We start from the raw sequence: 27672 nt of genomic DNA on the forward strand, positions 1-27672 counted from the left end.
GTCACTACATTGAAAACTGTCAACTTATGGTTGTAGAACATGGCAATAATGTTATCACAAAGATTAAGTTAGAATGGAAAGCTTTGGATTCCTTTATGTGTACATTCAAGACATGTTAAAAGAACTTTCATCAAAACAAACCATAAGAAATCATTCTTTGACTTTAGTCAGATGTTTTCTTGATTAAAAAAAATTGGCAAGGGATATTCACATAATGTCTTACAAGTTCTAGTTTAAAAGCACAATGTCCATCTTGGGAATTCCTGCCAAATTCACTCTTAATATGACAAACACTGTCACACATTTTAAATAGCAAACTGACATGCATAACTACATAAAGCTTTCTTTTTATTTTTAATTCATAAACCTTAATGAATATAGAGTGCCCGATTTTAACTAAATGGATCCTTTAAACAGATAATGGTGATTATACTATAAATAACTAAAGTTTCCTGATTCCTTGCATTCCAAGTAACCTAGTTTTCAACACCCATATTAGCATGTGGGCGTGGTTTTCTAACCTTAGATACTAAATGTCATAATTTATTTTTAGTGTCTCCCATGGTAGAAATTGAAACGGGACCATCTTACATTCAGCATTTTCTCCTAAGTCCCTTTACATAGCTCTGTAATAGTTTTAGAATATAAACACGTCATAACACATTTTGCAAACACGATTTATACACCCTATAGTGGTCAAGGGAAAAGGCGGACTTTCCCAGGATGCCAATGTCCTTCTTGGGAGACTGTTCTGATGTTCAGTGTTCTTAACTTCTTCCTGCGATGACTCTTTTGGAGTCTCCCCTCTGCCAAGGCATAATTCAGTACTGGCTCCCTTGCATAAATGGAACCAGGCAACCATTTGCATTTGTATAGTGGGATATGGGTGAGCATGGTTTACATCAGGAAGAGATCGAAATCAGACCCATATCACTAATCGGCAACTATAAAGCTGACATGTTGCCAAATCCAATCACAGTTCCCACTGCTTTCTACACTGTACAGTGGCTGACACTACTGAGTTTTAAACATTTTTTCTAGATCCCTTTGAGAAAAATTGTTACCCCCACTATCCAAGCTGAAATCTACTTGCAGAGACCAGGATAACTACAGGCTGCAGTTTGTATCTGAAGAATAAAGCTAGGTGTTTTTTCAGCATTTAGACATTTCTGGAGCCATGCAAATGGTACATGCAGTCTGAGACACGTGCTTTCTCTTCCAACATCAGCTGCAAGTTCTAAATGAGACCCAAGTCCCGCAGTCCTTAAAATAGAGTCCTGCTCCATGCAAGTTCTTCTTTATAGATGATTAATTCAGTGCCAGTTTCACAGTAAAACGTTCTGTTCCAATTTCTGAATCATCCATATAAAGTCATGGGTAGCAAGAACAGATAAAGATGTGGTCTGTCACTCCAGACAGAATATGAATTTGTTTAAAGCTGCTTCATTTATGAAGCAAACATGAACTGTTACCAGCCTAGAAAGGAAGGAAGAAAAGAGAGATTATGGTGTATCTGCCTTCTGCCTTTTTAAAAATCTCAATAGCTGAAATCATATATGACCACAGAATGAGTAACAGATTTGCAATGTATGCTTCACTTATATAGCATAAAAGAACTTCATAAATATTTTCGTAGATGCAGTGGTCAGTCATTTTCTATGATCTCCTTGGTAACACATTATCTGAAACAATCTTACTTTTTGTTTATTATCTATGTCCTCCCATTAAAATGTAAGCTCCATGAGGGCAGGGAGCTTCTCTATCTCTTTTACTGTACCTCCACTCTTATAAAAATGTCTGGCACTTAATATACACTCAATAAATATTTTACCCTGTGACTTTCATACCTCCTGACATTCTACCAATGATCTCAGTTTGTGATAATATAATTATCAACTTAGTTAGCTTTGAATTTCTCTAGCAAGACTATAAAAGGTAGTAAACAGGGGTGAAGGGAGACGGATTGACGAACAAAGTGTCTGGAGAGTGGAGATTGGAGAAGTGGAGATAGATGGAGTAGCATGAAAGAGATCCCTAAGACAGGTGGAGAAGCTGGTCAATGGCCACCAACAAGTAATAGCCTCACATGGCCACTGAGCCGCTCTAGTATCTTGACTATCTAGTTAGGTTCTAGCAATCATTTCTTCCAGCTGAGGAAATAGCAGAAAGATTTCATTCAATACTTCCAGCCAAAAAAAGAAAGACTGTAATCTTGGCACCGCATCCCAACAAAGTTCTGGGGAAAGTTCATTTGGCCTCAGCATAGCTTATTGTACTTGTTGAAGCATGAAAGCCATATTTTGTTTTAGTTATTCAGTACTTGTGTTAATCTACTAGCTTTCAGATGTTTCAACTTTCCAGTAAAGTATTTGTATTTCCTTCTCTACTTAAAAAAAAAATATATAGATGGTATCATCCCATCTTCAATCCCAGTCTCTAAATAAATGTGTTTTGCATTTCTCGTCTTCTCTGCTCAATCTCTTTCACTACTTTTGTCCTTGTTTATCAAATCAGCATCACAGATCGCTGTTTTTAAAGTATTGAGATCATTACACAGATTAGCCATAAAATTCCATAGTGTAATAAGAATTGCAATATTTTTCCAGTCTCTCTAAATGTAATATATTAAAAACTGTCTTATACAACAATTTACCAAGCAGAGAACTCTAGAAGCTAGACAACCTGTATTTAGGAAATCAGAATTAAATCTAGAACAAAAATTAAGAGATACTAAGATAAAACTTCAGAAATCCAAAATATATAGAAGATATTTTAAAAGCATGGTTAGAAAGCAAAAGGGAATCACAAAAAGCAAAAGGATGTATTTTTTAAATGATAAATAATTGGAAACACAAAGCTCAATGTACAGAATTAAATGTAGGACAGGCATGGTGGCTCACGCCTATAATCCCAGCACTTTGAGATGCTGAGGTAGGCGGATCATCTGAAGTCAGGAGTTTGAGACCAGCCTGGCCAACATGGTGAAACCCTGTCTCTACTAAAAATACAAAAATTAGCTGGGTGTGTTAGTGCACATCTGTAGTACCAGCTATTCGGGGGGTGAGGCACAAAACCCCCTTCAACCCAGGAGGCGGAGGTTGCAGTGAGCTGAGATCACGCCACTGCACTCCAGCCTGGGCTACAGAGCAAGACTCTTAAGAAAGAAAGACTCTCAAGAAAGAAAGAGAGAGAGAGAGAGAATTAAATGTAGAGAAGATTGGAAATCTATTTTTGATTTTTGTCCCCGGGTCACTTAGCAAAGAAAATAAAGACTGGCACCTGTTTTCCCATAGAACAAAACTACAATTTTTATAATGATAACCTGGGTTCTTGCAAGAACCCTTGTGAAATAAGAAGAGTAAATTTATCATTAACCCTCATTACACATGAAAAACCAGGGTTTAAAAGACATGAACTGATAACTGATATAAACTCATCTAGTATTCTACACCAAAGAGTCAAGGCTTGAACCCAAGCCTAATCCTTTCTAATCATCTGCTTTACAATGTATCTACAGAAACCAAACTCTCAAAGCTTTGAAAGTCTTAGGAAACATCTGGCAAAGAATCACAGGTCTTGCTATTTGGTAACCAACCATTGCCAAGCCTTGAGGCCTAAATTTCCAAGCTTGTCTTCAGTTTGCCCTTTATTCCAATTCTAAGATTTATTTTCTTCCCCCTTAGCTCAGATATACCAAAATTTTGTTTGTATTTCTTTAGTGAACCTCTCCACAATCAAACCCATGCTATTTACTATCAACCACACGGGGCCATTTCTGTGACTAAGCAATTTCTCTTTCAAGGTCTCAAATAAGATTCTTTGCAGATAACTCTCAAATTGCAAATCATTCTTTCCAGGCCTGACTGTTATCTGAAGTTCCAGTCTAACATATTTGGCCACTGGTCAGTTTCAATAATATTTACCAACAGCTTCTTCTCCTGATTTTCCATTTCCTGTTAATGCCACCGCACTCTGGTAAGTCCCATAGTCTCCAAATCATTCTTGAGTTCTGCCTGTGATGCCAAGTCTCACATCCCATTAGTAACTAGGATTTGTTGATTCTTTTACTGCAATGTCTTCAAATGGTCTATGCTTTCTTATTTCCTGGCCCTGATGCTAATTCAGTTGTCATTCTCTCTCACATCTTATTTAAAGACTGGCCTGGTAAGTGGACTCAATTTCTCTAGTTAACCACTCCCGTACATCTTGTCATACCAACACCCGATTAGTTTTCTCACACCTCAGCTTTGATTGTCACCCACATCTTTCCTACACCATTTTCTCCCAATACCTCCTTATGTGACACAAGGCATTTAAGCCCCATTCCTGGAATTCAAACCCTTTCTCAAACCGATGCTCACCCTTTCTTCTCAGCATTTAACTCTTTATATGTGACTTCCACTGGAATCCAACTGTCCAAACTGACCCTTGAACACAGTTTCTACTCTGGGACTTTCCTGACTTAGTTTACGCCATGTGCTCAGTACAGATGCTACCTCCACCACTTACAAAGTGAAGCTTTTCTCCTATTGTTAGTGATTCCTCTCTCCTTTCAAAAATAGGTAACTGTATTTGGGTGTGCTCAATTCTAAGATGTCATTCATTCCAGTATCTAGAACTGTGTTGAATTCACAACTTGTATGAACATATGCAGAGGCCTGGACTTTGATCAAAGTAACTCTGTAAACTTTTAGTTCACTTTTAAAAATTGGTTATTATGTATATGTCTGATTTCCTTTTGTAGGCTATAAACAATTTGAGGACACAACAAAGTTATATTAAGCTTTGCATCCATCAATGCACCTGCTAGAGTTTGTTGGAATCACATTTGTGGGAAGAGTAGAGAGCAAAAGTTTCCTGTAACGTATTAACATAAATAAAGTTTTTAATGTAATCCATCTGTTTTATTTATCTATCTTAATCTTTGCTATACACAACCCAATATGAAAAAGGTTTTTGTAGGATACTACTATGGATATTTGGCATAAGCTATGTGACCAAGTAAATTTCTAACTTTTCACATAGCTGTTCTCATGAATGGTGTCAAATAAACACACTTCAGTTAATTTTTTATTTTTATATTTTGAGACCAGGCCTTGCTCCATCACCCAGGTTGGAATGCTGTGATTTGATCATGGCTTATTACAGCCTCAACCTCTCGGACTCAGGCAATCCTCCTGCCTCAGCCTCCTGAGTAGCTGAGACCACAGGTGCACACCACTATGCCCACCCAATTTTTAAATTATTTGTAGAGATGGGGTCTTCCTATGTTTCCTAGGCTGGTCTCGAACTCCTGGGCTCAAGTGATCCTCCCACCTCAGCCCCCCAAGGTACTGGGATTACAGGAATGAGCTACCACTCCTGGCCTATTTATACCTAGGTGCAACTTTTTTTGTTGTTGTTTCTAGTTCAATACATTCCTTCCACGTTTGTTCCTTGTATTTAAGATATTAAACCCTCCTTCTTTTCATTTTCCAATTATAGGTTATTTCCTTAAGAGAACTAGCCCATATGTTCTCTATTCTAGTGTTCCAATATTTGTCTTGATTTAATTTGTTTTAGTTGGTGAAACTTCCATTTCAGGGAGAAATCCTTGCCATAAACCTGAGTCATTCCTTGTATTTTTCCCCTTCCTTGTTAACCAAGAAAATGATTATAATCCAAATTATATCTATTTTTTAAATGTATAATTGCAACTCCACATTTTATTTCTGTCTTGGTATTTTTTACTACAGTTATTCTTATTTTTTAGAAGATTTTCTCTCCAACCACATCACAGTTTGTTCTCCCAGACCTTCCCTCTACTACACACCTATCTGGGAACTAGACTTAAGAGTTTCTTGGAGGGTTTTCCATCTTTGCTGGTAGAAGGCCAAATGTAAGGGTTTACTTCATATAATGGGTAGTCAATAGATGATTACAAATGATATACACACATTTTTACTTTGGGGTATTCAGATTCTGAGGACGAACTGGCCCTTTTCTACCTCTTTTCCTACTTTTCCCTCAGCATTTGAATTCTTATGTACTCATAGACACATACAAGTTTATTTCTGTTTTTATTTTCATATATTTTATTCTCATCTTATTGTAATTCTGAGATATTCATTCATCTTTCCATTAATTTATTCAACAAATAGTTATTCATCATTTATATGTGCACAGTATAAGTGACATTGTTTAGCGGGGCTCCAAAACTAAATTAAGAAAAAAAAATCCTGCCCCCTAAGAGTTTATGGTTTTGAAAAGGGCACAAAATGTTCATTTAAGTGACTGTGATGTCCTACCAAGTGTCATATGAAATCTATTTAGAGGGCCACAAATAGAGATTATTTTCATTTGGGAAGTCAGGTTTTTGTAGGTGGCAGTATGTGACCTGAGCCTTGGTGGAGCTTTGCAGAGATGACGAGTAAGGCACTTTGTGAAGGAGAATGAGTCATGTTTTCATTCATTCTGCCATCTATTTCCCATTGACTACTGAATAAGTGAGCTGGGTTTTTTTTTCTGGATAATTCTGGCTTCTTTAACCTGGCTAATGTGATTCATTTTATACATGAGTAATAATTCACATCTTAAGAAAAATAATTTATTAGTTAATTTCTCATGTGATTATATTCCCTCTTGATATGCATACCTTGCTGTCTCATTAATCCAACCCAATACATTAAATACACACATTCACACAAAAGATAAAAACAAACCCTACTTCAGAAGAACAATCTTCTTTGCCATTTGCTTAAACTTTCATTTACGGCTGAGTCACTCACTCAGTCTCTCATTCAACAAACATTTATAGAGAGCCAACAATGCATGGGCAGCAAGTTAGGTGTTGAGGGTACAGCAAGAAACAGAAAGACCTAACTCTTGTCTTGGAATGCTAACTGACTATTCAACACATACATAAGTTGTTTGACTATGGTTGCTTTAAAATACCATCTTTTTTCCTCCTAAACAAATGGCCTGGGTTTCCGTATCCTAATCCACTTCCAAATGTCATGGGACAAATGTCATAATTAAAACCACATGATTAAAGACCTGTGTGCCAAAACAGGATCCCAGCAATGCAATCCCAAACCAAACAACAGAGGACATTACTTGAGCATTTGAGCATTTAAGACTCAATTAACCATTTAATGTGTGGTTTGTGAATGCCGCTTGAGAGAACTGAAATGGCTGTCAAGAAGAAGAAGAAAAGGAAGGAAAAAAAAAAAGAAAACAGTGAATCTCATCTTATGGTCCAAAGGCAAAAAAATGAATTTCTAGGAAAAAGCATGGTTTCAGCTTGGGAAATATTGCCTCAGAAAATAAAAAGTGTCAAGCAAAGGGTCTATCCATTTACATTATTTGACAGGAAGAATGAGCCTAGAAAGAAGTGGGAATGGGCAGCAGAAAATAGAGGGTGCTATTCATGCTACGGACATGTTAATCAAGAGTATGATTGAAGGTAAAAGTGACAGAGTGTGTAGAATAAAGTATTACAGTGTTAGAGAAATGTGCAACATAATTATATCATGTTATCTTGAGTTGTTAAAAAAATGTTGTTGTATAACCATAAAAGTAAGCTCATACAGGAGGCAAGATAATTTATGACTCAGTTCCACTGAAGAAGATTAAGTCTAGAGACAAATCTCTGAACCTGGGACAGGAGTTAAAGCTGGAAGGGCAGTGACTTGCAGGGTAAAGAAGGAGTCCACCACAGACTATCTAGGTAATAAAGAGGAGAGTAAATAATCCTTTGACAATGAGGGAATGCACAGAAGAAATGAGGAATTAGAAAGAGGAGAGAATATTCGCACGCAACTGTGGTAAATGCTCTCAGGATTCCATGCCAGTAACAAAAATAACAGCCAATTAGCAGAAGCAAAAGTGAGGGACAGCATGAATCAATACTGATTAAGTTAATGCAGCTGTGGGTCTTCCCGCAACAGTATCTGCAGCAAGGGAGCAGAGAAAGCAGACGGAACAGGAGATAATGATACCAGTACCTTCTAGCCACGTCTTACTCTCCTTTCTCCCACAATCCCTCCGCAGACCCACACAATCACAGCACCTGTCTGCCATGCGTTTATGTTCAGTGAATCCTGGGCTCTGAACTATTATAATGCATAATTATTACTAGTCATGTGGAAGGTGGCAATTGACCTGGAAAATCTTACTCTCCTGATATTTGGATGTTTTCTCTTTTTCCTGAAAATGGCACGGAAACATTCTGGTTTTCTCTTGTTTCAGCATCTAACACATGGGATACAGTCATGTTATAGTGGTCACACCTAAATAAAATTGATTCCATATATTTTTATTCTATTAGTAATACTTAATTTTAGTCCTAATTTGCTATATTTCCCTTGTCTAATTAATTTTCTGGTCTCAAAAACAGTCTAAGTAAACATACAACTGTTAATTTTTGTGCATCTCCCACACTAGATGAATCCACTAGTCAGGACAAACACTGCTTACCTTTCAAAACTGGAGAATACACAATGAATTAGATATGCACATTTCAATTATGTAACAGCTTCAGCCAACATACTGACATCTGCTTGATAGAAGACTTACTAATGAAGTTTGTTTCTAAATTTTGGCATCTCATATGCTGTATAGTTCTTGCTAAATATTTCAGTTTGAATTAAAATTTTTACAATCTACCCATCTGACAAAGGACTAATATCCAGAATCTGCAAAGAACTTAAACAAATTTACAAGAAAAAAATCAAACAACCCCATCAAAAAGTGGGCAAAGGATATGAACAGACACTTCTCAAAAGAAGATATTTATGCAGCCAACAGACACGTGAAAAAATGCTCATCATCACTGGCCATCAGAGAAATGCAAATCAAAACCACAATGAGATAACCATCTCACACCAGTTAGAATGGTGATCATTAAAAAGTCAGGAAACAACAGGTGCTGCAGAGGATGTGGAGAAATAGGAACACTTTTACACTGTTGGTGGGACTGTAAAGTAGTTCAACCATTGTGGAAGTCAGTGTGGTGATTCCTCAAGGATCTAGAACTAGAAACACCATTTGACCCAGGCATCCCATTACTGGGTATATACCCAAAGGATTATAAAATTATAAATCATGCTGCTCTAAAGACACATGCACACGTATGACTGAGGCTGGAAACCATCATTCTGAGCAAACTATCGCAAGGACAGAAAACCAAACACCGCGTGTTCTCACTCATAGGTGGGAATTGAACAATGAGAACACTTGGACACAGGGTAGGGAACACCACACAATGGGGCCTGTCATGGGGTGGGGGGAGGGGGAAGGGATAGCATTAGGAGATATACCGAATGTAAATGACGAGTTAATGGGTGCAGCACACCAACATGGCACATGTAAACATACGTAACAAACCTGCACATTGTGCACATGTACCCTAGAACTTAAAGTATAATAAAAAAAAGAAAAAAAAAAGGAAAGAAGAAAAAAACTTACCAATGTACGAAAGTAACAGTGTTGATACAAGCCACAATTACACTTCTTGAAACTCTCTCTCTTTCTCTTGCAACATACTGAAAAACAATAAGAAAAAATGCTTATTTGCTCTTGGTCAGAGATTCTGAGGTACACCATGATCTGGGCATTGTAAAAGGCAGCTTTTCTGTAAATATAGTAGCAGAAGATTGCAAAATTGAATGGGGAGCCTACCTTCTTATTACTATAGGGAAGAGGGAAGACTTCATTTGTCTTAAGGTAGTCTTTCCAAGTAGTTAAAACATTTCTTTCTCTGTATATGCATATACACATACCAAGCATGCCTATATGCATTTCATATGTGTCTGTGTATACATACAGGCATGACATGAGAGAAGGCAACACACGAAATGAAAATTATAATCAAAGGTAAGGGAACATATGAGTGCTGGGCAGTATAGAGTAAGGTGAAAGAATGACAAGAGCCAGCTACAGTGAATGGAAAGTCATCTTACAGCAAATTTTGTATTCAGCTTTAGAGAAAACAACGAGTATGTTGAGAATAGTTAAGGGCTCTGAAAGCCAGAGTAAAATAAAAGATATATAAAATATACAAGAGAAAATCACTGAATGTATTTTGAATAAGAAGTCACACTATGAACCAGGGTTTACAGAAGAGTGTGACTAAAGGTTGAGTTTAGAAGGGCTAAAGAAAAGATCAGTGGCAGCAACTCATGAGATCATAAAGATGTCAGTGATGATAATGCTTCCTACCAAAAGAACTAAGCTTAGGAAGAGGCTCCAAGAGCTGAATCAGTATGTTTTGATAAAAGTGTGGAAAAGACAGAACATGAGCAAATGTGCCTCCAGAGTTCCACAACCAGGAGTCTGAGAAGATTCTGCTGCCTTACTTAAATAAGAAAGCAGAGGTAACCCCTTTATAAACCCTAAGAAGAGTCATGAAGACAATTATGTGAAGGTATTCTGTAGGTAAATGGAGATGCAGCACTGAAGAGAGAGTGAGACATCAGAAACATGGATAGAGTTGGGACTCACTGGTTAGGAGCTACTGTCATGAGTGAAGGACTTCTTAAAGACATTATGGGCAGGTACACAGTGTGTGAAATGGCAATGTCATGCTTGATTGGGCACACATTTAGCAAAACAAAATACCTTATCTCATTATCCTCTTCATTAATTTGTATATTTTCAACTGCCCTTGTAAGACTTGGCTGTCTCTTCTGGAAAAAGAAGAAAGACATATGCTGTAAAATAATCAATGAATGGTCTAATATTTAAGAGGTAAGTGGAATCCACTTTTATCTTTTATGTCAATAACTCCAATAACAGTTTTTTCAGCATGTAGCATGCAAAATATCTTTGTAATAAAAAATTATGAAAGCTGCATGGTACTATCAACTCAACATTTTTAGGATGTTGGGGGCTAAAGAGTAATAAAGAAGCTGACACTTAATCAAATTCAAAAGACATTTCAAGAAGCTGAGTCACAATGATTTTTGCACATTTTAAAATTTTAGACAACCTTTAATAAGAAGAGAACAAAAGAGTAGAAATCCAAAATAGCAGATAATACAAATGACATTTCTATTTGTCTTTTAAGTATATCATATGATTTTTGTCAGATCTTCCTTTTCATATTTAGTTCAGGCTATTAACACCAGTTCCTAATTCTTAAGCATGAATTATCAGCTAGAGGGATTGTCTCCAGACATAATGAGAAACAGGAAACTTTATAAAATTTAAATTTTGTTTAGATTATAAGCCAAGGTAGAATTCACTGTTTTCTTAAAGGATCATTTCTTGAGGAAAAAAAGATAATAATTTATGTAAACATAGCATATTTTTTAAAAAAGGAATGGTACCACTTACCTTCCAGTATAAGGCTCCAAAAGCAAAGCCAATTATAAGAGAAAACAATGCTGGCAATGCCATGGCTGCCCAGTGTAGGCTGGAGTCTCCAGGGGGATTTCTGGCCTTCCCTATAATTTAAAGAACACACTGATGAATACAGCATATCCATTCTAGAAGTTTTGCTCTTATGCTGTGGTTGTTTTTAACTGTTTCTGTAACACATTCTGGACCTATATCTGTTTAAAGTATTCAAAAGATTGATTTTTCTGCTGAATATTGCTTTTGCAAGGCAATATAAATCCATGTAGTCTCCAAAAGATGAATGCATTAAAAAAGAAAGAAATCACAGAGACAGAAAGAGATCTGGCTTGGGTAATTCTGACACATATGGAACACAGACTTAATATATTTCTGGGGGGAAAATGACTTATACTATCAAGCAAATCTATCTCCCATGCCTTTATCTTCTAAAATCTTTTTGCTTTCTCACTCTTGACAGCTTGCTCAGAAATTTTAAACATGACATTTTACAACCTGGATCAAGATCTGTATGCATTCAGCTATGTTTGGACTGTTGAAAATATTAAATAATTGTATGTGCACTGTGGTTATAGTATTTTTAGGTATCTCATGCTTAGAATCATGGCTGTTTCCACATTCATATCTTCAATACACATTTATCGGATGCCACTGTGCAACGGACTAAGAGTTTGGACTTTTAATGTTGGAAAGCTTAAGACTAACACTAAGGGGAATGGTTGAAGGCACTAGTGTTGTCCCATACTACGTCTAAATAAGAAACTCAATGAGAGAGAACACATATGGAATTGGCTTGGGACACCATTCTTGATCCTGCCTGGCTCTTCCATGAGAAGCAAAATGATTCATGAATTTAGGTTGCATGTGGTGGCTCACACCTGTAATCCCAGCACTTTGGGAGGCCAAGTCAGGCAGATCACCTGAGATCCAGAGTTCAAGACCAGCCCAGCCAACATGGTAAAACCCCGTCTCTACTAAAAATACAAAAATTAGCTGGGTGTGGTGGCGCATGCCTGTAATCCCAGCTACTCCGGAGGCTGAGGCAGGAGAATCGCATGAACCCGGGAGGCGGAAGTCGTAATGAGCCGAGATCATGTCACTGCACTCCAGCCTGGGCAACAGAGCAAGACTCTGTCTTTAAAAAAAAAAAAAAAGGAGCAGAATGATTCATGAATTAAATAAACAAAACACATCTCCCACAAGGGTCTCTTCCGACATGAAACTTATTTTGACAGATTTTTCTATATACCTATACCTATTTAACATACAAAGTACCTAGAGTACATAATATAAAATAATAGATCTACTATGTGTGTATCAACATCTTACAGGGAAAAATTAATTCATAGATTTAACTTGATAAGTCAGAAATAGATTTTATCTACTATGGTGAGGACAGGAACAGCCCATTCCTCTACCATATGTGAACTGAGAGCAGGAAATTCCCTCATCCTATAAATGGTATGTTTCCAAGGAGACTCTAATGATGGGATGTATGGATGTGTGCTCACGTGTACGTGTGTGTGTGTGTGTGTGTGTGTGTGTGTGTGTGTGTGTGTTGGGGGAGGAGACAGTGAGGGATGAACAATAAGGTGCTGGTGATCCCCACGTAGGGAGTTGTCAGACATAGGGTCGTCCATTCACATAACCATGAATTTCCTCCTTAGGATTCCTCCTCCTGGCCCACCCCACATCCTATAGCCCCATGGGAGATATGTTTTACCATCTCAAGTTGGAGCCCAATGTGAATTTTCTCACCAAAATAAATCTGAGTAATAAAATGGGATTTGGTATAACTAAAGTACTATCATTACAATAACAGAGCTATTTTAAGGATTATGTAAGATTACGTGGACTAGTTTGGGATTTAACTACTATCTATAAAAGTGTTCTCTATATGAAATGGGTTCAGGGTTACAAACAATTCGCACCATTTGAGGAATTTTAATAATACTATTTGTAAATAAATCATTTGGCTGTTTTGGTTCTCCTTGAAGGCCAATCTGCTGTGGCCCCCATTATCTATTGGGATTGCTGGTATGTAATTACGATAGATTTACTAGGTAACCTCCTTAAGAGGCCATAATCAATGTACACAAAGAGAACAAATAAATTAATTAAGATTTTGTCCTTAAAATCCAATGGAAAACTCTAACGAGCTAGGAAGATGCTATGGAGAACTCCATTATCTACGTTGGGTCAGCCAGATGCCCTGTAATCAAGGTAGCCAAACACCATGTTCTTCCTGTTCTATACAAAGACCAAACCTAAGTCTTGAAATTCACCACTCAGACCAAAGGAAAGACCAGACTCAAAAGCAAAAAGCAGCTTACTAAAGAGTGAGATATTCTGGAATTTGCTACCTAAAACCTTTCTCAGGCAGAAGGATAGCATCTAAGGAAGGGGCTTCCAACAAAGCTGTGTGGGAGACCTCACTAAAGAAAGCTCAGACTTGCTCTCTGAGAGTGCGGTGACTACCATGTTGACAGTTCCATCCCTAAGACTGTGAGCCAATACACAATCCTGGAATCTGACTAAGACACAGCAGCAATCTTCCTGCAGGAGACAGGGAGGGAGAGAAACAGCAAAGACTGGATGGCGGGGCGGCAGTGGAGAGGAGGGTTGGGGGAAGCGCCCATAGGTTACTGAGCTTCACCTCCCATAGAGGTCAATGTTACCTCACTTTTTTAATTTCACTTGTTCATGCGTGGGGCTTAAGAACCAGGCCTTTGGTCCATCAGGGATACTACTGTCCCTCTTGCAGGCAGACAAAAAGAACTTTATCAGAAGAGATTTGCTTATACCTCCAGGGAATGACTTTCAATACTTTCCACTGCAGCTATCGAGTAGGAATCAATGAGATTTGAATTGCATGCCTCAAGGCCCAAAAGAAGGGTATTTGGGGACAAAACTTAAGCTGACAACAAAGTTTTGATTTTATGCAAAGATAGCCTGCAGAGAATTTGTGTGGAGAGGAAGCTCATCTGGGCAGGATTTGAGTAATCCCAAATTCCTGGGTTATTACCATATTAATTATATCTCCTTATTACCAAAACTATTCACTGTCCAGAAATCTTGGGAACTGACTTGTTTCATTTGACTAATAATAACCAACATCTGTAGAAATATAGAACACAAAGAATTGTGCTATAATTTTGCTGAACTTCTTTTTAGAGTGAGCATTTTTAGGAGCACCATGCCTGTGACATGGTTATCTTGGTGCTTATGAAACAAGCAAATGAGCATTCTTCCTTGATTCAGATCCAGAGCTCACTAAAGGTTCAACATAATTACTGATCCAAAGTCTTATTGCATCTCATTGTTCTAGTACTTAATGATGAACTCTTACAAGACATCAGTTATGTCTCCAAGCACATGTGTACTAACTCACTTAAAACTCACAGAAACTCTGTGAAGGAGGTATTATGATCTTCCATTTGACCGAAGAGTCAACAGAGTTTAACTTGACTGGTATATGAGTCCAGGAAGGTTGGGTCAAGACTATTTCTAGAAAATGTATAAGGTAATGTCAAAGTTAGGATTTCTTTCTCTATCATTTAGGTACTGTCTGCAAGAATCTCAAACATAAAACATCTTTTAAACATTCTCTTTGCTTATCATAAAGGATATTACTGTTATGCTATAAACATAATTCCCTTTGGATAACTAATAGGTTTGTATGTTATTCCATTCTCCCATGACTTTTCCTTACACACTCACATCTCTGTAATAAGTTTTCATAAGTCCTGGTACTCTGACATGGCCAGCTTTTGAGTTATCCCTGAAAACTAGCATGCTTTCTTCAAATTTCCCTAACCCTTCTCCCAAAAAACAGTCTTACCCCCTTTGTGCTACACCTAAAAACAGTTGCATAATTCTATTATGATACATATTGTATACTGTACTATGAGTATTTTATTTACATCTGTTTCTCTCTGAATGTTAACACCACAAAATCTTGTCTTGTGCATAGGTATCTAAGTGGCATATTCATGAGTGACATCACCTAGCTAAAAGTTGCTGACTATGCAAGACTCAAAATTTTTTAAAAAGGAAGAAAAAAGAAACAGTGAACAGAAAAGAAGGCTGTCCATTCATCTTGCAATTTAAAAAGTAATCTCAGATTCAGAGGCACGGGATTGAATAGGTATTTTATATTTAGTTTGTCTTTTAAAATTAGTAGGAAAGACTTTTGTTTCCAAACACAATGGTTGCAGACTAGCCTTTCCAACCTAAGTAATTATAATTCTAGACAAATTATGAGGCAACTCTTTTCAGAAATTAGTGAACAGCAGTACAAATGTGTAATTCACGAGACAGGGAATCCATACTAAGTGAGGCTCATGTTTGCCCTGGCTTTCTGACTTTCAGCTCTCCTGTCTGGGGTGCACTTTCAGATTGAGGTGTGGAAGACAGAGTCCAAGCAAGGACCAATGGCCTCACTAAGCTAGGGAGTCAGAGATTGAAGTTCAGGGCTGCCGATGCAGCTGGAGTTTCTAGATCTAGGTTATTTGGAAGAAGGGAGCTGTGCAAAGAACGAGCATCAGAAATCCCTAGATGAATCTCCTTAAGTTACTGGTCCAATAATAAGCTGTATATGCACCAGTAGAGAAGTCACAAAACCTGACCAAAAAATAAAATTATAATAAAAAAAATAACCAAACACCAAACTCGTGGGAAGCTATAATCTTAGTAGAGGCCCTAGCAGTCACAGAACAATGAGGACAAAATTGTTAAGACAAGCAATATCGGAGAGATTTTCTGAGCACTTTACAGATATCTCAGATATTCCATGCCTTAGGAATAAGGCTACTTTCCCTTGTACCCAAGAAAGTTTAAAAACAAGGCTGGGAGAAAAGATAAACCTCATTTGCTAGTATTCGAACCTCCTACCAAAACACAATTCAATAGCCTCTAAAGAAACACTATAGAATCTGAAAGATATTCAACAGCATAGAATTCATAATATCCAGCATATATTAAACAATCACTAACCATTTAAAAGGAAATGTGACCCCTAATCAGAGAGGAAGAAGTCAATAGACATCAACTCTGAGATGACCTATGTGTTGAAATTTGGAGACAAGAACTTTAGAGCAGCTATTATAATTATGTTTAAGTGACAAAAAAGAATTTTTTTTCATAATGAGTATGCAGATGGAAAATTCCAGCAGAGAAATATAAAATACATTAAACAATTAACTGGACATTCTAGAACAGAAAATATAAATTCATAAATAGAATAATTCACTGGATGAAAAATTCAGCAGATCAGAGATGGCAGAACAAAAGGTCAATGAACTTGAAAGCAGACAAGTAGAAATTACTCAGAAGAACACAGAGAAAAGAGGATAAATAAATGAACAAAACTTCTGTGACCTATGACACGCTAGCAATCTGCTAACGTATATGCAAGTAGTATCTCAGAATGAGAGGATAGATAAAATGGATTTAAAAATTTGAAAATTTTGTGGCTATTTTTTCCCCAAATTTGAGGGAAAACAAACATATAGATCCAAAAGCTTGACAAATCTCAAGCAAGATAAATACAAAGAAAACCACTCATAGGCATATTCTAGTTCAACTGTTAAAAAGGAGAACACTTTGAAAGAAGGCAGAGGAAGAAATGACCCTGTACATACAGGGTAAAAATAAGACAAATGGTGGCTACCTTTTTTATTTTTTTCAGAAACAATAACTGCAGGAATACAATAGTGATATTTTTAAAAGACTAAAAGAAAAAAAATCCTGTTTACCCAGACTTCAATATCTAGTAAAAAGTACCTGCTACATGGAAGACAAAACAAAGATATTTTCCAATTAAAAAGAAAAAAGAATTTGTTGCCAGCAGATCTGTATTATAAGAGATGCTATAGAATGTTTTTCAGCCTGAAGGAAACTAATACCAAATGGAAACTTGGACTGACAAGAGGGAATGAAGGGTACAGGAAATAATAAATATGCAGGTTAATATAAAAGACAATATATTTCTTCTTCTCTTACTTTAAAATACGTATGACAGTTCAAAGAAATAATTGAACTGCATTGTGTATTGTAGACTGTATTGTGAAATTTATAACTGATGTAGATATGTTAATATATGTCAATGATGACACAAAAGATGGGTATGGGTAAATAAAACTATCCTGTTTCAAGGTTCTTGTATTTTTTTCTCAAGTGCTACAATAGTAACTCTAAGTAGAATATTACAAGTTAAAGTGTATACTTTAATTCCCAAAATAACCACAAAATAATGCAAAAGGGTGCTGTTGAAAATCCAACAGTAATTAAAATTAAACACTAGAAAAAAAATAATTAACCAAAAAAAAGGGCTAGAAATAAGGAACAGAAGGTCAATACACAAATGGGACAGATAAAAAACAAGTAAGGAAATGGTGGATTAAAATCCAACTATACCAATGATTTATTACATAGAAATGGATGAAGCACTCTAATTAACAATCAGAGATACACTAAATAAAATAGTGAAGCCCAAGTGTATGTTGTCTACCAGAGATGTACTTTAAAAATACAGACAATAGACTGAAAATAAAGGAAAGCCAAACATATACCATGAAAACAGTAAGCATAAGAAAGATTTGCTCTAATATCAGACAAAATAAACTTCAAGACAAAAAGCACTATCAGAGATAATGAGGGATATTTCAGTAAGATTAAAAGGTCAGTTAAACAGGGAAGATTTAACAATAATCAATGTATAAGCCCATAATAATAAAGCTTTAAAATATATGAAGCAAAAAATCCAAAACCAAAAGGAAAATCAGACAAATCCACAATCAAAAGTAAATATTTTCAATTCCCTTTTCTCAATAATTAATAAAAATTAGACAAAAAGCTTAATAAGGAAGGGAAGATATAAACAACACTATCAACCATTTTGGCCAAATTTGAGTGCTGCATTCAACAGTTAAATAACATACATAAAATAGTTTCAGTACATTTCAAAAAAATTATAGAGTATGTTTTCTGACAACAAAATTCATACACTAGTAACAATAAGATATATAGGAAAATCTCAAACTTTTTGACATCAAACAACGCACTTTTATATTATCCATGAATCAAAGAAGAAATCACAGTTAACAAATATTTAGAAAAATAATAAAATCACAACACAAAAATGTGTGAGGTGCAGCTAAAGCAGTGTATATAAGAAAATTTATACCTTTAAGTGCTTGTAATTAGCAAAAATAGTTTAAAATCAATGATCTAATTTTTCCACTGTGAAAAGCTAGAAAAAGTGGAGTAAATGAAACACAAAGCAAATGGAAAGAAATAATAAAGATTAGAAATCAATGAAATATAAGCAGAGAATTTAAGAAGACAAAAGTTGCTCCTTTGAAAATGTTAATAAAATCCATAGTTGGTAAGAAAACCCTTAATTGGCTAACACACAAACAGGGCTCTAGTCCCTTTTTGACACATTTTAGAACTGATATGCTATGTAATTTAGAATTTTAGGTTTTAGAAGATTCTGTCCTGCACATAGTGTATAACATATACTATCCCCAGTGAATCCTGGGTAGCATTCTGTAATCAAATACATTAATATTTCATTAGTAAAATATATATCCACTTTTAGAAAGATAAATAAAGACTATAAATAGCCTCATATCACTTCAGGTCAGGTTTTGGTGGCAAAAAATTCCAAAATAAGTAAATTGTATTTTAGAGTTTTTTTAAAATGTTCTGCATTGTAACAAGCTATTATGAATTAGTAATAAATTGATTACTTCTTTTCACAGATAGGTCTTCTAAGTCCCTGAACAAATGACAGTGCCCCATTTATAAGTCCTAAGGGATGACTTTTTTAGCCTAGATCACAAGATGGTTTTTTTTCTTCCTGCACCCTCCATGAGGCTAGAGAGTATTTAGTAAATACAATAAACTTTATAATGACCTTTGCCTGGATTTTCAAAGAAAATTGGGTTCTTGGCAAAAGAGGACAGAAATTTCAGAAAAATAAGCCTATTCTCATCAAGCATATAATTCTGTGGTAAAATAACAAAATCATCAAATTTCCAAACGCGCAATAGTAAATACGGATATACAGAAATCTGAAAATATCTTTGGAATTCTATACAACCAGCATTTATACACTTAATTTTAAACTTCCGTTTTTGTCAGACACATTCCACACAGAATATATGTTAACAACCAGCATTTATACACTTAATTTTAAACTTCCGTTTTTGTCAGACACATTCCACACAGAATATATGTTAATGATTCAACAAAAGGCACAAATCATATTTCTAAAATTAATTTTATGTCTTATTTAAAATAACCTCAGCAGAAAATTTATTGGCCTAATTCTCTAAACATTATCTGCAGCTCTAGGGAAATTTAATTCTACAAACTTAAGTCTCAGGAAGACCACAAAAGGAATAACAGTAATAGAACAGTATCAATAATAATAAATGTAGAAGTTTCCTTGAAAGCCCATGCAATACTCCTATAGGTGCTAATTGGAGCCATGCATGCATTAAATCAGATATATGTACTTACTATTACTGCTACTGCTGTCATTCCTAAGGGAGCTGGCTGCAACAGGGGGTAACATAAATGGTTTTGTGACACTGACTCTGGAATCTAAATAGAAAGCAATAATGTGTCAGTGTTATATGGTGATTTGTATGAGTTATAGAGTCCCTGAAAGGTGAAGTGCAATACCAGATTACTTGCCAGGTCTGCTTCCCAAATCTAGAGTATTCAGATCCTATTTATTTCATACTGGGTCCTGCTATTCTATTTTACTAAGAAATCCACCATTATCACCTTGTAGAACAAATACTTATTGAATAAATATGTTAATAAATACAAATAATGACACACTGATGGTAATTTCTCACTAAAAAAAGAAAGCAATGAATCCAGGTTTGTATTATAGGGACCCAGTGAAGGGAAAAAAGAGTCTTAATACAGAGTAACTGGGGAGGATCAGAATTTGTGACTTAGAGTTAGATCCTTAAGAAAAAAATTTGAGAAGGAACATTAAGTAGACTGGAGGTACAGAATAATATAATTGTAATTACTGGCAAATATTAGATGAGAAAAGGTATGAGTGGCCATCTCATATATTGTTTACTCACAAACAGCTCACTAATTTGAAACTGATGAATATTGCTTTGGGTTAGAAACCCACAAATCTACAATCATTAGTTTCTTCTGTGCTATTGATATCTTCTTTTTTATTAGACATACATGCATGTATCTTGCTACAGCTAAACACAGAGGTAGATTCTTACTACATAGGGAAGATTTAAGTTTGTTGTTTACATTTGAACTGGAAATGCTTACATGTCTTACCTTTCTCAGGACTTAATGTTGAAGAAACCACACAATCACTAGTTTCAGATGCCACTACAAAGTCCTTGAAGGCATCAATGGATCTATTAAAAATTCTAAAGAATTCTTCAGGAGTAAAGAGCCTGGGTTCTGGGCTCTTGAATGATTTTTTTAGATCCTAGAAGAAAAAATAGGATTACATTTTTCAAATAGTCTTTAGACTTAACTGAGGTGAAGATAATGGACTATAAATATGTCTCTCAAAGATTCAAGTATTTAGACTCTTACAACTAGCACTTTTAGATGGCTGTTTTAATGTATGTAATTCAGATTGGTAATGCAGGGTAGTGATCCCAGTGGGATCACAAGTTGAATCTGGGGCAGTGAACACAATGTCATGGCAAAAAATAAAATAAAATAAATAACCTTAAAAACAAGCTGGGGATATTTTTCTTTAGAGATGCTCATTAAAAACATGAGGGTTTATTTTAAAAAGACCCCTCCATTACAAGAACTTCCAGTCTTTAGAAAAAAAAAAACCTGTCCATAATGTATGCTCTAATATCCAAAAATTAGAAAGTCAGATGATACTAAATATTGGCAAGGGAACTCTTACATACTGCTGAGATAATGTAAGTTGGTACATTTGATATTATCCAGTAAAGTTAGACATGTGACCATCCTGTGACTCAGAAATTCCATTCTCAGGTAAATAACCTACTGAAACTATTGCACATATATACCATCAGACATATAAAAAAGTTTTTTTTGCAGCAATATCTGTATCACTTATGTCAATCCAGACAGAGTGGCTTAATAACTAGTGATATATTGAATTAGTGGAGTTCAATTCAAGAGAAGGTTAACTACAGCTATATGCTTTAAAGTGGATACATCTTCTAAACCTAAAGCTGAGTGAAAGAGGCAAGTCCCAAAATAATAAAAATGGTATGATTAATTGATATAAAATTAATATAAAATTCCCCAAAGCAAATCAAAGCTATGTTGTAGGGATACATAATGAATTATAAAGAAAAGTAGGTAACCAAAATAAACAACTATCTGTTACTTACTATGGACTATTCTAAGTGCTTTATATACATTAACTCAATCTCCAAAACAACTGAGAAATATAAATGGTAATCTCCTGGGTTCCCACCAAAGCGCCATGATTAGTAAATGCACATTCTTTGTTGTTTGCAGTGTTCTTCCCAACATCACCATTGACCTAACTCATTTACCTAACTCATCTTTAAGGCTCTAATGCACATGTTATTTCCTTTGTGACACCTTGTGTGATGCACTCTACTTTTTGTGATCTCTACTTCTTTCGAATGCCATTGGCACACTATATGCAGTAGTAATGTGAAAGAGTGGTTAACACGACATTCTGACTTTGGAAATTAGAAAATAATACAAAGATTAAAGGTAGTGATTGGATTATTAGTATGGTAAGAATTATAAGACAGGAGAGCACAAATGGGATTGAAGTTGGGTCTTACAGAATAGCTGGAATTCAGATGGGACACACGAAAAAGCATTTAGGTATTAAGGTACAGAATCCTGCTTAAAACTTTGAATTTAAACTTACATAAGTCTCCTAAGCTAATCTTTGGCCATTTGAACTGTATACCAAATCAGGTCTCCTAAGCATGATTTTGCTATAGACACAGTGTGATGAAAAAACATCAAATTTTATTAATATTTATTTTGCTAGGTAGGGTGTTGAAGTACTCATGGCAAATAACCTAACGTCGACCCTGTTAGATGAATTCTGGCATTGCCCCCATTTTAAAGATAAAGAAAGTGAGGTACAAAGAAGTTACGCTCACAGAACTCATTAGCGACAGAGCCAGAATTTAAACTCCAATATCTCACTCTAATTTTCTGGAGTACATTGCTTATTCCATATGTCATGCCCATATTCTGAAGTTGGTGATGATCAGTTATCCAATGACTTTGAGGAGCCAAAATGTATTCCTTTGCTGTGACCTATGGGGTGATTACATTATGGATAAAAGGATATGTGTTTATTACAGACAATTTTCCATTTAAATGAACACTTGTAACTTAATAGAAAGGTTTCAAGGACTTCACTTATAAAAAATAAAGATAAAGGCAGGACTGATTTTGCATTGTAATGTAAATAAGTTTTATTTTTGTATTAGATGACAACATTTAAGTTTGAATGTGCACTTCAGTATTGCAGTATAACTGCAAATACTTGTTTTCTTTACTCATCTGAACAAGATTTTTAAATTTGAAGTTTATACAATCAAAATGTCATAAATAAAGGTGCCTCATTTTCCCCAACAGCACCAAGAAGCATGGGTTTTTAGAGAAGGGTAATGAAAAATAATCCCAATGAACACAAAGTTACCTTAGATGAGTTTTCTTTCACGCACTCCACAAGGTCATCCACTATATTCACAAGTTTGTCTATGATGGAATAATTACTCAAGCCTTCAGAAATATTTGAAAACTTGTCCAGAAGATCAGTCAAGCTGTCTGACAATTGTACTACCATCTCGCTTATCCAACAATGACTTGGCTGCAAGATATGAAAAAAGAGACAAAACAGCTATTTTAATAAGTGCCATAAAACTCGGAGTACTCTTCAAAGCTATCGTTTTAGTTACTCAAGTGATTCTCCTGCCTCAGCCTCTCGAGTAGCTCAGATTACAAGTGCCTGCCACCACGCCTGGCTACTTTTTTATTTTTAGTAGAGAGGAAGTTTCACCATGTTGGCCAGGCTGTCTCAAACTTCCTGACCTCAAATGATCCACCCGTCTCAGCTTCCCAGTGTGCTGGGATTACAAGCATGAACCACCGTGCCTGGCCAGATTTTTAAAATTAATATTACCTTACTTAAAATGTTGTAATAGGAGGACAGGGGTTATTGTAACAGGAAGAGAAGGGACTAGTGTGACAGGAGGAGGAGGGACTATTGTAATAGGAGGAGGGACTCTTGTAACAGGAGGAGGAGGTTGTAAGTTTGCATGCTTTATATGATTTTAACGTGTTATCTTTTCTCTTATGAAGATCTTTTAAGTGGAAACTCTCATGTATTTTGAACTCTGCTGAAATGCTGCAGTGACAAAAATAACATTATTATTAAGAATAACATTGAATTGGCTCATTAAAAGCACAAATAATTTAATACAACTTGTAACAAAAATATTGTACTCAGAGTAATTGATGTCATGGAAAATAAATCAAACTACTAAGCTTTATTTCTCTATTTACCAGTAGAATATCTCTGTGGGAAAAGTCAAGCCTTTTATTTATTTATTTATACTTTAATTTTTTACAGAGACAGGCTCTCTCTCTGAGTCCTGGGCTGTAGTGCAGGCGTGCAATCATGGTTCACTGCAATGTTGAATTCCTGGGCCCAAGTGATCTTCCCACTTCAGCCTCCCAAGTAGCTGGCACTACAAGGCGCATGCTACCAAGTGTGGCTAATTTTTAATTTTTTTATATAAATGAGGTCTTGCTTTGTTGCTCAGGCTGCTCTTGAACTCCTGGCCTCAAGCAATCCTCCCTCCTCAGCATTCTAAAGTGCTGGGATTAGAGGCGTGAGTCACTGCATCTGGCTCAAGTCATTTATTTATTCTAAAGTATAGAAGGGACCGCTTTATATTCATTTAACAGAACTGTTTTACTTAATATAATACAGCCAAAAAGGAAACAGGTTTATCTGCAGATAGGTAAGCCCCAATTCCTGGAACCATTAAATGTCACTCAAAACTTTTAGGATTGTTGGCTCTGGCTTCAGATAAGAAGGATAAACAAATCTCAACATGGGAATTTAGTTCAAGTGGCCATTTCAACTCGTCATAACCAAGTTCTCAAAGAATATGTGTTTCCAAAGTATGTGCAGAACAGAGTCTTTGTTTTGTTAAATCAGTGCTTACTTCAAGCACATGCAAGTTCCTACTTGCATCATTATCAGGTCTCTTTCAAAGCTGTCAGTCTTTCCTTGGATGCTGAATTGCTCTGCAAGTTTCTTTCCTTTTAGGGAGTGATAATTCCTTATAGACCGTCAGCCCTATCAACAATGAACAGATTTCCTAGGATATGGAACACAGCATACACTGTAAATGCTATTTGAATAGTATTTATGTGATAGAGTAGCTTTCACCAATTCATTCCGTTGAAATTGTGCAAATTTTTCTAACAATGAAATTCCAGGTATTAATCTCTTAGGACTCTATTTCCTCATTTTATGAATATGCTTGCCTAGGATCTCTGGCAAGTAAGAACCAAAATCAAATTCCTTGTTTTGAATTAAGACATTCCTTTAGTTTCTGTGGTAGTTGTCTTATATGAATGGGTACTTTGTTCATTTTGCTTTTTTTTTTTTTGTGGTTAAAGTAGAAAATGTTTTGTTGATTTGTTTCTTATTTTTAAGCTGGGGAATTCTGGGGTACTTACTGCCACTTCTGTTGATCACTATTTTCAACCGAACTCTATGTTTACATTTTATATTCTAGTTCCTATTTAGCTATTACCCTACCTCCTCCCATTTTCACATACCTAAATCAACAGTCTAAACAATCAACTCTTTCCAGTAAAATTTCCAACCCCAATCCTGTGCTTTCTTAGAGTTAAACCATGGCAATTCCACAATCTAATCCTACTCTAATGTTTGCCCTTCTAAAGTCATGAACAATTTGTTGATAGTTGATATAAACTACGTGCCTACACAGCTGAAAAATCATGTATTTCTAAAACCCTTGTAATCACGTTTCACTCATTTTTTATTTTTGCTTGTGCTATTGTTTCTTTGGAAAAGGCTGAATCATAAATTCAAAGTTCTATTTTTCAGTAATTTGTTTAACCATGTATATATTGGATTTTTAAGATTCTTGAGTTTATTAAAGATAAAATGAAGGTAAACAAATAATATTAAATGTCAGTTTTGATCTGCCTGCTTGTAAGAGAGGAAACTAGTTTTGACTGGAATGTCTAGCAGTTTTGTAATTTTTAATTAAATATCATCAATGATTTGCAAGGAGAATAAAACACAATGAACTAAGTATTTCATTTGTGAGGTGATAGCAGGTCTTTCTGTTTTTCAATTCCTCCACGATTATGATTATGAAATAAATGATTAAAGATTGTCAAATTTACAAACATACTTTTTGTTTGCCTTAATAAATGATATTATCACCGTTTCTTATTTTTCAGAGATATTTTAAACTTAAATAGTTTTATATAAATATTTACTCAATGATATTCATTAGAAGAAAGATATAATGTTCTCTCTTTCACTAGAAAATATAAAGGATTAAGAAAATTGACAGTCATACAGGATGTCAAAGGTGACACAAATGATTGCTTTTAAATTCCTGATGTGCGTGTAATTTGATGCTTTATTCGCCTGTATGTATAGTTTCCAAAAGAAGAAACATATAGATTCTGCTTTGAGTGTAAAAACTTTTTTCTTGACTCCATGCTCTCAATTTCTTACCTTCTTTCTTGATAGCTTCTGTCTTATGTTTTCTTGGTTAATTATAGCAGCTCTAGCTAGGACTACTAAAAACATGTGCTTTCTATCCCTATGTACTTATAACATGTATTATTCTAGAATCCAAACTGACTCAATGATATTGAATCAATATCCTTGGACTGCTAGCATCTCACTACCACTTGACAATTCAGTTAAAAACTGTGAATTTCCTTAGGAATTTTAAAGTACCATGAACACCAAATCATGATCTCACTAAATGATTAAATAAAATATATAATTTAAAATGAATAAAATTAAAAGTATTCTAAACATAACTAGGAATATGACTGTTTCCAAAGACCAACAACAGAAATATATGCACATTCTAAGACTAAGCATAAATTTTTAAAAGGTAATATATTAATTCCACAAAATATGTGACACAGAATCTCTGTAGTTCCAGAACCAGTAAATTTGAGAAACTGGCTGAAATAAACCATGTGTTTTAAAATCTTCCTGGGGACTTGCTAATTCTGGCATGCTTTCTCCTCTCCATCTCCTGCCTCATTCAAGAAACTGTGCTGGTTTATTAGGTGAAATAATTTGACACATTATTCCACATTGGTATTAGATGCACAGTCTTTTTTTTTTTTTTTTTTTTTTTTTGAGACAGTCTTGCTCTTCTCGCCCACGCTGGAGTGCAATGGCGTAGTCTCAGCTCACTGCAACCTCTGCCTCCTGGGTTCAAGCGATTCTCCTGCTTCAGCCTCCCGAGTAGTTGGGATTACGGGCATCTGCCACCACGCCCAGCTAACTTTTGTTTTTTTAGTAGAGACGGGATTTCACCATGTTGGCTAGGCTAATCTTGAAGTCCTGACCCCAGGTGATCCACCCATCTCGGTCTCCCAAAGTGCTGGGATTATAGGTGTGAGCCACCGCGCCCACCCCACAGACAGTCTTTAAGAGCAGTCATGGTAAGATTTACGGATTAAGAAGCTGAAAGTAGACAAAATAATACTGTAACACTTCTTCACTGAGGCACTTTACATTACTTTCCATTTGGTAGCTATTCACAGAGAGATATCTATGTTCTTTCTTATAGGGCCTAAAGCTAGTATCTACCCAGCGAGAACGTTCTTTTCACAGGAGTTGGTGAAATACCAATTAGAGATTCTCAGAGAGAAAAGCCTGGCTCATAAACTATGAGGTTTCTAAAAATATTCATAAGGAGTATTCACCCAGCCTTCTAATCTAATTAATCTAAATACCAGCAATACCACCCAGTTTGTTTTTGTTTTACTTTCTTTAATTCGTGTCAAACTTCAGTCTTGCTGGAATTAGACGTATGCATGCCTAGGGCACGAAGTGTACCTTTCTGTTTGTGCTTTCAGCATCTACCTCTGAGATGAGCAATCAAAATCTAGAGCCATGTCATCAGAATCACCAGAATTCCAGACCTAGAAGGAATACTGAGGACCAGTCTCACCAATTGCATAAGCGGGAAAATCAAGGCTTAGAGTAGTGAAGTGTCTCGTTCCAGGTTACATAACAAATTTACACAGAAACGCGAGAAA

The 27672-nt window shown here is 35.7% G+C and overlaps 1 protein-coding gene across 3 annotated transcripts in view; it reads right to left on the reverse strand.

Annotated features, from left to right (window-relative positions):
- Positions 1-1403: 1403 nt before the first annotated feature.
- Positions 1404-27672, reverse strand: part of KITLG (KIT ligand) — an 83404-nt gene continuing 57135 nt past the window's right edge. Inside the window, exons 3-9 of one of the 3 annotated variants that reach the window (XM_055357901.2) lie at positions 23027-23197; positions 20668-20824; positions 19867-19950; positions 11317-11426; positions 10600-10667; positions 9448-9524; positions 1404-1476 (exon numbers count right to left, since the gene is read on the reverse strand). In XM_055357901.2, coding sequence (XP_055213876.1) covers positions 9485-9524; positions 10600-10667; positions 11317-11426; positions 19867-19950; positions 20668-20824; positions 23027-23197 — 630 coding nt within the window. In that variant the 3' untranslated portion in view covers positions 1404-1476; positions 9448-9484. The remainder of the gene's footprint in view (positions 1477-9447; positions 9525-10599; positions 10668-11316; positions 11427-19866; positions 19951-20667; positions 20825-23026; positions 23198-27672) is intronic. The other 2 variants (XM_004053648.4, XM_004053649.4) reach the window with 2 other exon arrangements.

This window comes from Gorilla gorilla, chromosome 10 (assembly GCF_029281585.2).
Source record: "Gorilla gorilla gorilla isolate KB3781 chromosome 10, NHGRI_mGorGor1-v2.1_pri, whole genome shotgun sequence".
Classification (NCBI taxonomy): Eukaryota; Metazoa; Chordata; class Mammalia; order Primates; family Hominidae; genus Gorilla; species Gorilla gorilla.